The 12,421-nt window shown below is 38.4% G+C and overlaps 1 protein-coding gene across 6 annotated transcripts in view; it reads right to left on the bottom strand.

Moving 5' to 3' along the window:
* Nucleotides 1-6,906: 6,906 nt before the first annotated feature.
* Nucleotides 6,907-12,421, bottom strand: part of dlg5a (discs, large homolog 5a (Drosophila)) — a 59,576-nt gene continuing 54,061 nt past the window's right edge. For all 6 annotated transcript variants that reach the window (XM_030155357.1, XM_030155359.1, XM_030155363.1 and 3 more), the window contains 4 exons: nucleotides 12,198-12,325; nucleotides 11,890-11,999; nucleotides 11,290-11,399; nucleotides 6,907-9,035 (listed from right to left, as the gene is read on the bottom strand). In XM_030155357.1, coding sequence (XP_030011217.1) covers nucleotides 8,932-9,035; nucleotides 11,290-11,399; nucleotides 11,890-11,999; nucleotides 12,198-12,325 — 452 coding nt within the window. In that variant the 3' untranslated portion in view covers nucleotides 6,907-8,931. The remainder of the gene's footprint in view (nucleotides 9,036-11,289; nucleotides 11,400-11,889; nucleotides 12,000-12,197; nucleotides 12,326-12,421) is intronic.

Here is a 12,421-nt window from a genome sequence, read left to right as displayed (position 1 = left end):
GTGACACCCACTGCCACACAACAACACAAACGTACAACTGTAGTGGACATTCCTGATCAGATGCAGAAAAATGCATACAGACCAACAGGCTGACTTCCATGTTGAGACAATGTCTTTCTACCATTGATGATCTGGACCAGTGTCCATTGTGTCTCTTCACAATTTCTCATCCTGCTGCTGAAAACAAAAAAAATTAACAAAAACCAAACAGTTGTAGATGAAATCACATTGCACTTGAGCTTTGATAATATTAAACATTAAATCCAACTGAACACTGCAAAAAACAGGTGCCTAAAAACAAGATAAAAACTCAAAATCTGAGGAAAAAGGACTCAAAATAAGTGAAATTATCTGTCCATGCAGCAAGATAATTTCACTTGACAAGATTTCTTGAATTAAGATTGTTAAATCTAGAAATAGGCATGTCTGCAGATGTATTTAGAGGGCGTAATAAGCATAAAATGCTGGTTTTAAGATGAGATTACTTCAAATGTAACTTTTTACAGCCTCAAAATAAGTAAAATATACTAAATATAAGCTAAGTGAGCTGGCTACAAGAATTTAAGTTTGAAAATAAGAGTAACAAGTAGAAAAAAAAAATTTAAATAAGCATGTGATTCAGCTGAAAATAAGCACTTCAACCAGGATTCAAACCCAGCTCTACTATACTGGTGTCTAACACCTTACCTACTGAGCTAAGAAGCTCTTGTTAAGAACCAAATAATTTGCAGCGATCACATGACTTCGACCCTGGTGAGGGCCAGACCCCACGGGCAAAGGCCCGGCCACCAGGTGCTCGCCCACGGGCCCCAACCCCAGGCCTGGCTCCAGGACGGAGCCCCGGTAACCCTCTGGGCCAGGTATGTAGTAGGTGGCAAATGCTACATGTATATATATATTTTATTATTGAAACAGACACCCCCCAATCTTTTTTTTTTTTTTTTGTTAACTATTTGAAATAATCCAAGTAAAATTACAGTTTTGACATTGGGTCAGTACTGTAATACGTCAATAGATGGCGCTGTAACCCACTGTGGATTCGCAAGGGAGACTTCAGATATGTGTTCCGCTCATGTGCAGCTCAATATTACATGAGCAGTGAATGGAACAACACGCTAAGGTTTGGTCCTCTCTCGTATTATCCACAGGTATGTTCAAACTTGTTTTTCCATGGTCAGCTTCACTGAATATGTAATGTTAGCGTTTCGTAGCATGTTCGGTAGAGTTTTACTAAGGTTTTGAGATGTATTTCAAGTACAGAGGTTATTTATGTCAGTCTATGTCCTGGTCATGACCGCCATCTTGTACAATTACCTCCGTGAGTTTCTGTTAGCCACAGTGTTTTTGCAAGAGTAATTTACAGAGATTACCTTGAGGTAACATAAGTAAATGTTTTGTAAACATTGTTTATGCGTTAAAGCCAGTTAGCCGTGAGTAAATGATTTGCCATATGCAAGTTAGTTTCACTTTCAGCAGCTCGTTAACCGGCCATTGTCGGCCATCTTATCAGACAGTTAAGTATGAGTCTAATGTTCAGTCGCTCGTCCTCCCCCTTGTTTTCGTGCCATTTTGTCAGACAGTTAAAGCTATACCTACCGATGTGGCATTTCTCACAGCACTTAGTAAAAGTTTGAACATGAACAACCCGCCTCCCTCCAAAGCCCCGCCCCCTTCCCTCTGCCTGAGCTCTGAGGCTCCTCCTCCTCTCTCCTCCTCGCACCTGATGCGCGATGGAAACGGAGGAGGAAGCAGAGGCGGAGGTCCGGTCCGTTTTGGTGTGTCCGCGGACCCCTCCCTCAGTAATCAGATGCATCATCCACCTGCCGCGGGCCTGCAGCTCCTGTTCCATCAGTAGACCTGGTCTGTGCAGTACTGGGTCAGTGTCTTCACTGCAGTGCCCAGGGGATGGGCGCGCGCACTGTGAACGCGCAGCCTCCGCAAATTTTCCATGGACATTTGAAGTTTCATAGTCCATACAATTATCATCCTACATCATCTTACATTGTGTGACACCAGGTACATGGACCTGTATGAGTCCCACCGTCAGAAAAGCTGAGCTTTATGCAGACCTGTTCAGTCCAGTTCACCTGACTTCCGGACTTTTATCTCCATCCTTCACACTTATTAGGAGCATTTTAAGATAACAAAAGAAAAGTGTAAAAATGCCACATCATACGGTATAGCTTTAAGTGCAAGTTTAAGACAGTGTTGTGTAAACGTTGCAGAAAGATTTTGTAATCATCATATCCACATAGTACGAGTGTTATCGTATTGTATGTGTTGAAGTGTGAGTGAATGTAAGTATTTGAGTTCAGTGAATGTGCGTGTAAGGTAATATTATTTCTGTACAGTTTCATATTATAATTGAGTCAATTTTTATGTATCTGGAATATAATTTAAATTATTTTGAACTCATGTGCACTTAATTAACTTTAGGTTTGATATGGTTTATTGCTAATTAGATTTTTACATTGATTTTGTTTGTGTACTTTTGTATAAATGTGGGTAGTGAACTTTAAACCAAAAAGCTTTTAAATAGCTAACATGATGGAAATGTAACTGAATTTTATGCAGTTTTTTTCAAATATTAAATGAGCGGTGACTGGAACAACACACTAACTTTTGGTCCTCTCTCTTATTAATCCACAGTCCACACCTTCTCATTTTACTGGCTACACAGTGCACCCTCGCCTGTATAACCTTTGCTGCCGGTCCAGATTTCCCTTAGGTCTGGTGCCGGTAACAGGTACACATTCCCTTGTTGTTTCTTGTCATGAAGGGTCTTCTGAACTGTTCTTGGTCTGGCCCTTCACCTAGGACCAATCTGCCATGGGAGACCCATACCAGGGGCAAAATGACCCCCACAACAGAGCTCCTAGGGTCATTAGGGCTCTCAAACTCCTCCACCACGGTAAGGTGATGGTTCATGGAGAAGCTAACTATTTTTTTTTTTTTTTTAAATCATTTCAAAGATTTTTAACTTTTGTTTTTTTCCTTTTTAATTGTTGTTATTTATTGATTTTTTTTATAGGAGGCAGAAGGTTGCATGTCTGGCTTTTTTTTTCCCTTTTCTTTTACCACCCCCCCCCCACCCCCCACCCCCCACCCCCTTTAGGACAACTTTATTTTTAAAGGTAGGGTCTGAGATGTTTTCCTGGAGCATTTTTTACTATATTCCTTAAAATCCCCTTCACACCCCGATTACAACTAATTAATTAAATGCTCTAACGCAAAAATTTTAAAAAAATTCGTCACCTGCGGAACGGCCAGGACTGAAAAAACACCATCCAATCATTTTGAGCGCCCACTCGAAATAATTGAACGGTGATATGTCTATCAAACTCAACTGCCATTCGTGCCATTTATTTTAATTTATTTTATGTTTTTTTTTAATTTTTGTTTTATTTGTTTTTTTTTATTGTCATTATTTTTTACTTTTTGTTTGTTTTTATTTTTATTTATTTATTTATTTTACTTTTTTTCTTTCCCCTTTACTTTTATTCACCACAACCCCCCCTCTTGCTTTGACATGGCCCCTGACTGGCCAAGAAGGCAGTCCCCTGCCCTCTACTAGAGGTGGAGGGTAGGGGACTGCATCTTGGGCCTGAATGGTCATGGGCCACAAGAGAGCCGGAGGTGGAGGTAAGGGGGCCTCTGCCTCAGGCTCTCAGGTGACCCTTGACTCTCTGGGCCAACAATGCCTCCCCTTGCCCTCTCCCAGAGGAGGAGGGAAGGGGGCTGCATATCTGGCCTGAATGGTCATGGGCTACCAGAGAAGACAGGAAGGGGGCCACCGCCTCTGGCTCTGACGTGGCCCATGACCAGTCTGGGCCAAGAACACAGCCCGCTGCCCTCTGCCAGAGGAGGAGGCCGCCTGAACCTCCGCATTGGGGTCCAGGCAGCCGCATCGTTTCCCCCTGGAGACGGGGGTCTTAATGTGGCCGATAGTTGATTTGCAGCTGCACCCTCCCTCCGGGGGGACGGGGACCACAGCGATGAGGGGAAGGAGGCTGCACCCCCCCTCCCGGGGGACGGAGGCTGCCTTCCCCTCAGCGATGGGGGAAATTTTAGTGGTCATTCGCTATTCCATGTCATTCGTCATTCGGATTAGGGAGGCCCGGCAGTTGTCAGTTAGGGAATTCCCTAGACTCTCCAGATTCAATCAGGATCTGTAACTCTGCGGGATTTGTGAAACAGGTAATTTAGCATTGATTAACAAATATTCCAGAATGTCTAATATGCATGGCTTCCGTTAATAGAAGAACTATGTTTGTAATAAATACATTAAAGTTTCGTTTAGCCTGGTGGGTGAAAAATTACACAATATATTTGCAAATGGATTGTTGGCAAAAACTTGATTACTAAGCAAAGACTGCATTAAAGCAAGGTATTCATTGATCCTTTCTGTAGAATGTATATATGATTTCTGGCTTACTCTGAGTACATTTTAATGAATGTAAAGTGAATGAGAGTTAAACCCACTCTCTTGTAGATGTATACGTTAAGGAGCTGCTGTATAAAAATGGAGGATTGTCTTCCACCAGAAATTAGGGTTAGGGTATATTTCTTTTATGATTCCAATCCATTCCTCTTTTACTGTGGCTCAGCATTTAAATAACTTCTATAACTTTCTCATACCCAAAACATGTTATCCTTTTCTTTCACAAATGTGGGAACGATGATCCAAAATTGCATTAAAATGTACAAAACTGAAATTTCCCTTGCCTGGCCAGCCAGCACTCTGCATGTTCAGCATCCCTAAACCTCTGATCCTAGAATCGCCCCTGACTTCTAAACATAAATTTTTCTGATAATACCTCCACATTACTGTTAAGTAATCTGAATACTTTGTCCATCACTGAACACATAGGGACTAAACTCACTGCAAGTGAGTTTTTAAAAAGTTTATTTTGTTTCAGATGGAGGAGAATTTGCTCAACACATAAAGAAACATTTCATCCTTCAGTTCATCACAAATAAAAATCAACAAAGTGAAAATGTGATCTGACAGGTAACGAAGGCAAGTGTAGTGGAGTAATAAGTCTAACATGGAATTTGAGTTTTATATTTTCAGAATAGAAGTATAAAGCTGTATGAAATGGAAATACTCAAGTAAAGTGCCAAAAAGTACTGAGTATTTCCTCCAATATTTGTTAATCATGAGGCCAAGACCATTACCTAAAATAAATAAAATAACAAAATGACCTATAAAAAAATATCTGTCTTAGAGTGAAAAAGTAAAATTACATAATGAAAATGATTATATCTACAAATTATCGTTTAAAAAATGTGAATAACCTGAAAAACCATGAGAAAAATAAATGCGATTTTAACAATATTATGTCTCAGTTTATTGACGTGTGCATTACAACTGACAGATCTTAGTGGATCTACATAAACGCAAACATTTAGCAATGAGCAGAATATTGTTAAAATTGCACTTTTCTTAAAACATTTCAGGGTTGTTCATATTTGTTCAATTCACTTTTTTGTGAGAGGATAGATTGTAAATGTAAACATTTTTGTTATTTGTTTACTTTTTACACCAGAACAACAGCAAAACAGGACCAAGGGTAGTCGAACAGCATATTTAGACATTAACTGACATTTGTTTGACCTTTCAAGGTCACTCAAGGTCAAAGGTCATGGCACCAAATGAAAGCCCATATGTGACTTCTTATCTATTGCCAGTAGTAATTATATCAATGTCTTGAAATGTTTTGAAGTTATTCAAATTTTTCCCAGTATAAACCGATGGGGATTTTTAAAATTTCAAAATTCATAAAAAATTCTTTAAACAACTTTGGTAGACCTTGCCCCAAGGAATCTCTGCTATAAATTTCGATTTTGATTCTGGCTGATGGTTTTGGAGAAGTTTCTTGCAAAATTGTTTATGGATGGATGGACAACAACTGATACCAATAGTCAATCGAACTTTCAAGCTGTTGGACTAAAAATGTTATTATGTATTTTAAAGGTCTGACCTGCTTGAGATTGGTCTGTATCCTCCTAAGACCCAGGAAATGTTAGCAAAGTACAAGCATTTTTGTTTTTTATTAAATAATTGCCTATACTGGAAACATGATGCAATAGTTTTTTCAGATGCAGTTTTAAAAAAAATTTATGGAATGTCCTTTGTGGTGGACAGTTGTTTTTTTTTTTTATAGAGTTGTGAAACTCTTGTCCACAAATGTGGACAGTGGGTCTCAGGAGGGTATGTACGTGTGACCCCTGAACTAAAATGATTTCTACTTTTAATATCTTTAGTGTTGTAATGTTTGCATTTCACATTTATCCCACACATTTATCCCACAGCCTGATCGAACCCTTCATTGGGCCGTTTTTGGCCTGTGGTCCATATGTTTTACACTCCTGATCCACAGGGTCATCCACATTTATGAAAGAATCCCAACATCCTGAAGGAGACTTACATACATATACTGTACAATACTGTGACTGTAGTGATGTTGAAGAGCAAACCCAGCCATTGTGTCTCAAACTGAGAGCGAATCTAATCCCCAAGTGTCGCTGCCTCTTTAATGCTAATTCAGGGCCACATCTTTATCTCCTCCACTCTCTCCCTCTCACTGAGATTCTGGCAGATATTGTCACCCCACCTTATCTCTGCTCAGAAATTGTCGGCCATTTTAGCTGCCACCTTTTCATTTGGTGCTTTCAGCAAAATGGATTGGCTTTCATCTGAATACAGCTCTGAAAGGCACCATTTTATTCCTGCAACACACAGGATTTACTCTCAGCTTCATTCACCCCATCTTTAAAACATCATCTGAATAAATAATGGATAAACCAAAGTTAAAAAAAAAAAAAAAAAAGAGCAGTGTGAGAAAAGGTACATTTAACACAGGCACTAATGAAAGTACAAACAATAATTCAGACTGGATCATGTTGCGATACAGAAAAATGAGTTTTATTCTCATGTTAATGTCTTAACATACAAATCACATTCTTTTTAATAAAAGAAAAGTTCAATCAGTACCTGGCACCTAGTCTCACTTTCTAAAAATACAACCATTTAACGTTGTATCCCTCTCATTCTCATACACATATGCTAACATATGCTATCTACTCAGAAAAATAGTAACATTGCAGTTTGTTTCTGCTTACTTTATTTTTAGCCCAATAGTCAAACTTGTGGACCAATTTTCCTTTGAAAACTGTGCAAGAATAGATCCCTTTTTAATTATCAAATAAGAGGTGATCCTTTTTTTCTAATTAAGAACAAAAGGCCATCAATGAAATGTAAGGAACTGATGTGATACATAAAAACATGAATTAGTTACAGTAGAAATTATAGTACCTATTTATAGTCTACTGGAAACCTAGGAACAGTTACATGTTTAAGGTTCACAGATAAACAAGTGCAAAACAGAAATAAAAGGATAAAGTTGCCTTAGTGGATTTTGGCACAATGAGATACAAGATATGGTTCAAGGAAGGGCAGAATATTTTTGCCAATATCTTTTGCCTCCTGAATAATAAAAAAATACATTTAAATAACAATGAAAAGTCACTAACATTTTAACGGATCATTGGAAAATCCTTTAAGATATTACCCTGCAAATTTGCTTCATAGTGTCTCTTACATCGAGTACATCGATAAGTGACTGACAACCAACCACAAAAAAAAAAAAAACAGAAAAAAAAAATCCTTAAGAAAAACATGCTAATACCTGCTAAGACATGACTTGACTGCCAAATGATCCTAGGCGTTTCACCTAGTGAAAATACATGTATATATATTTTATATATATATTTGTGTTCTCAGATGTATCTGCATACTGTATATGTTATACTCTATACTGTTGTTAAATATATTCTAAAGACATAAAATGATAGTTACACAGTGGTCTGTCATGCCCTGGAGTGCATTCTGAGGAGTTAACCCGTTGGCCGCCACTTCGGCTGACCCTCAAAACCTCACCATTGTCATACGCTCAACACTGCACTGATCCCAAATCAGCCCCTGATGCATCTAGTCGCAGAAGGTGATTCAGCCGGTTGGATCGCAAAGATTTAGACGTTCTAAGTGACCACGGGGCTGATTTCAGACCAGGCTTCTTCTCCGAAGGCACTTCCGAAAGGCCCATAAACTGTCCACACACCTGGCTACTATAGAAACACAATGCATAGAGCACACATCGACGTGTTTTTGAGTGTTTATGGCCGTCACTGTTGGCAGTCGGGTTCAGTAAGACCACAGCTACATACTGCAGAGGCTTGATAGTGTTGCATGTTTGCGATGAAAACACCACAAGGAATGTGATGTCTGATCTTGGCATTTCATTTCTATAGCGTCATATTCGTCCTAACAACCAGCCATGATTCAACTCAAACCGAACCCGTCAGCACAATTTAGAACACCAGTCTGGATGTTGTTTTCTCTCGCTCACTCACACAAAGTATTTTAAGGAAAAGGAGAAAAAAAAAATAACACACACACACACAATTAGTTGTCAGTCGTCGTCAAATGGGTACATAGTTGTAGGGAAACTACAAATGTCATTTGGTTTACAGGGAGGTCGGGCTTCGCTGAACTTCATGAGTGTTGAGGTTTGTGTTACACAGGGGGAGGGGCACGCATTCAGGCAAATATTGAACACCAATAATCATCTTTTGACTGTAAACGGACGCTTACAACGCAGCATTACATAAAACACCATCAGATACCCTTAGGGAAGACTGAATGAACTCTAACGATGAGATCCAGTGCTACTAACCTGCTCCAGAGTACATCAGAAATAGAAGGAGGCTCTGATTATAAATCATAACAAAGACAAAATAAAAAAATATCAATAATTTACAATAACTAGTTCACTGTAGTGTACCTATTGGTAGAGTGTGAAAGGGTTAATTAGTGTTTGGAAATGGGACATGAAAGCCGCAGCTCGCCATCATGGCCGCCGGTCTCCTCTAGGGGCAGCCGAGTGGAGTCCACAGGACTTTACTTTGTTCTTGATCAACTATAGTTATGATCTGAGTGCAAATGTAAGGGAGGGGGCCACCTTGGACAATACCTGCAGAGAAAGGATACTCATTACAAACCACTCACATTTATTAACAATTGTAATGTGTGTTGGGAGGGGCCATCTGACAGATCTTATAGCACAATGATTTTAATGGATGTCCACAATCTGTTGTATAATTCTACCATCAAACACCATCTGACGCCTGTTTCCAAACTTTATATGATTACATTGACTTTTAACAGTTGAAAGTCTAATATAGAGCACTGCAGATTGGACAGATGATACAAGATGTCTCCTCTGTTTAGTTTCTTTGTGTTTCAACATCTTTGGACCTTGTTGGAAATGTTGTGTTCATTTTGGGGTTTTTTGGAGATTTCTGTATCTCTGCCGATTACATTTTTTTTTTTTTTAATGTAGCATTTTTAGCTCTAATGTGCAATGTGAGTAGCAGAAAAGCTCAGTTTTTCCATTAACCAAATCCTTTAACTCCTAATGACCTACAACTATTTTTGTGGCACCTTCCAAATTATCATCTACATTTAACTTTTACCAAGTGATTTGTTACCACTTATTCTAATATTTTCCTCTGCATTTTGCATTTCTCAGTAAAAATCTGGTATTTTCCGGTATTTAATTTACTGATTATGTAACTTCAAAGGTTATTACATGAGAACAGGGAATCTAAAGGACAAAAATTACCTTTACAGTACAATATATCAACTGCAAATAAAGTGTCTACAGGCCAATGCCATTTGTAAAACTGCACGAGTTTTACTGTTGATTCAAAGTTAGATAATGTGACAGTGTTTCCATGTTCACTACAGAGCATCTGAATGTCCAAAAAACACACGTCTGCAAAAGTGATTTTAGATTAGTAGTTGCTGTTGGTTGCTGTTTAGGTGTTTGAGGGTTAAAGCAGAAGGGTTTTGGTTTGAAATGTTGATTTGTGAACCTGTAAATGTTTTCCCAGTCCTGTCTGCCTTATGGTGAATGTGCACAGAGGATTAAAAGACAAATGTCTGATCAAGTGTCCAACTTAGAAAAGCACATGTTGGGAAGTCATTTCCTAATCATTCTTAACTCTTCATTTTAATTAATCATTAAAATCAGCTATTATTCATTGTTTTAATACCACAGTAATGTTCTATATAGTGGAAATAGCCGTCATCTGTAATGTAATACCATGTTTTGATTGTGTAAATAGAGAAATCCATTATCTCTTTCTATTCTGTCAATACTCTCCTATTCAATATTTAGAAGATAACAGATTAAAATGTAGTGACGTGATCTTTTTTGTCAGATTGCCCACTCCCAGTGTACATACACTATATTAGGACATGTTGCACCTGCAGCTTATAAGACCTCCCATTGTTGTTGAAATATTAACATAGTAAACACATCCATGTCAGTTGTCATCAATAACTATCACAGTAACTGAAAAAGATTAAAGGCTAATTTTCCTTTCCGAGTTGTAGAAACCAGATAGTTACGTGTGAGTGAAAATAATTAGTCATGGTCAGAATGTGTCAAATCTAGAAAAATCTATGAGTACAACATTTAAAACAGTGGTGCCAGGGACAACAAACCCCGTCCCTCACGCGTATTGTAGCTTATTTTGGCATCGATCCAGCTGATGTCGTCATGTCTGCATGTGCTGATGTCAGTATATTAATTGCCTCTATATATGTGCCAAGTTTGAAGTAAATTGAAACAAAATCAACACTTTTATAGACATTTGAAATTTCGCCTTTTATAAGTAAATGGGAGAAAAAAAAAAGATAAAAAAAAAAAAAAAGGCATAAAAAATGTGAACTTTGACCTAATTTGTCCAATTTGGTATGAATTCAATCAACAGTTTTGCTGCTACAGACATTTGAATTTTCAGCCATTGTAAGTTAATGGGGGAAAAAAAGATTTAAAAAATTAATAAAAAATGTTAACTTTGACCTACTTTTCCGAAAATATAATGACATCTATTCTGGGTCACTGGCAATCTATAAACTCAATTTGGTATGAATTCAACCAATAGTTTGGCTGCTAGAGTGTTAACATCAAACAAACCAAACCAAAAACAATACCCCTTACCTCCCCTTCAGGGGTCAGGGTGATGATGATCAATATTGAGTAAAATAGAGTCAAACTGTTTTCTAAGCATTTCGGAGAATGATAACTAAAAGCATTTATTACAATATAAAACTGTATTTTGATATTTGTGATTGTTTTGTAACTGAATTCAATGTGTCCCAATACTTTCATACGTACGTATTCATGTAAATGTATGTATTAGTGTTTGCATACAAACCTGTGAAGAATTTGCTGTATTCTTGCTCTATCTTCTGCGCACTTTCAAATTGCTCCTTGGAATGTTTTTGAGATACTTTGTCCCGCAGATAAATTGGATCTTTCTGCTCTCTGTGTTTAAAAAAAAAAAAAAAAAAAAAGGCGATGAAGGTTCAGGTTGTGTTTTTAGTAGTGATCAAACTGCTACCAGAGCCTGAAAATAAGTCTAAATCTTTCTAGTGCATATTAGCAAATTAAATATGCGATAAATAAATTTGACAGTGGCATATTACATGAGGAGATCAAACATTTGTCCTGAACATGTTTGTGTGGAACTCATACTTCAGCAGCTGTTTGGGTTTAGTCAAGTGAGGGGCTGTTGTGACCCATGAGTGTGAAGGCTTATCCTGCTCCATCTCACACCACACACACTCAGTGGGCAGGGATGCCACTGTAGTAGGACATCCCTGTTCTGTACGTCTGGCACTGGCAGAACACTCCAAGCTCCACTAGCCAAGCATTTAGCATTTGGACCATCACTGTGTGTATGTTTTACAGCCAGAGAGAGTAGCGCTGAATGCAGTTATTGGCCTGTTCGGTTATAAAGTGGGATGAGACTTACTTGATCTGCTTGGCGTTTTTGTAGCGGACAAAGACAACAATTGGATAAATGTGAACGCTGTGGAGTCTTTCGATGGCGTGCGGGGCGATGTCAAGCAAGCAGTGACACCCCTGTATTGAGAAAACAAACAAAAAAAAAAAAACGACACAATGCAATATAAGATCTTGCTTGTTATTCATTGATATCTAAGATTAAAATGCTCCAGTGGTGATATCTTATCTTCAGCAAACACAGAGATTAAAGACAAACAGAAACCACTTCATCGCACCTGATAAGACCTGATAAGAGGAAACGCTCTGACTGAATACCTTATCTGTTATTTCCTTTATAGAAGCTACAGTGGTCACGTCAAAATGGCCGCTCCTGCGCTTGTAGTCGATGAAGAGGCAGTCTTTGACGCCCCGCTCGATGGCTTGCTGGGATGCCTTCATCACTTCTGCAGACGTTACACAAAGGCAAGAGTTAAAAATTCACCTGTAGTATCAGATATGCGTCTAGGATGAAATTCAGTTCCAAACCCATATAGACCCAG

Source organism: Sphaeramia orbicularis, chromosome 15, assembly GCF_902148855.1.
Source record: "Sphaeramia orbicularis chromosome 15, fSphaOr1.1, whole genome shotgun sequence".
Lineage (NCBI taxonomy): Eukaryota > Metazoa > Chordata > Actinopteri > Kurtiformes > Apogonidae > Sphaeramia > Sphaeramia orbicularis.
Note: the sequence above shows the minus strand (reverse complement) of the source record. Positions and strands in the feature narration are given on the sequence as shown.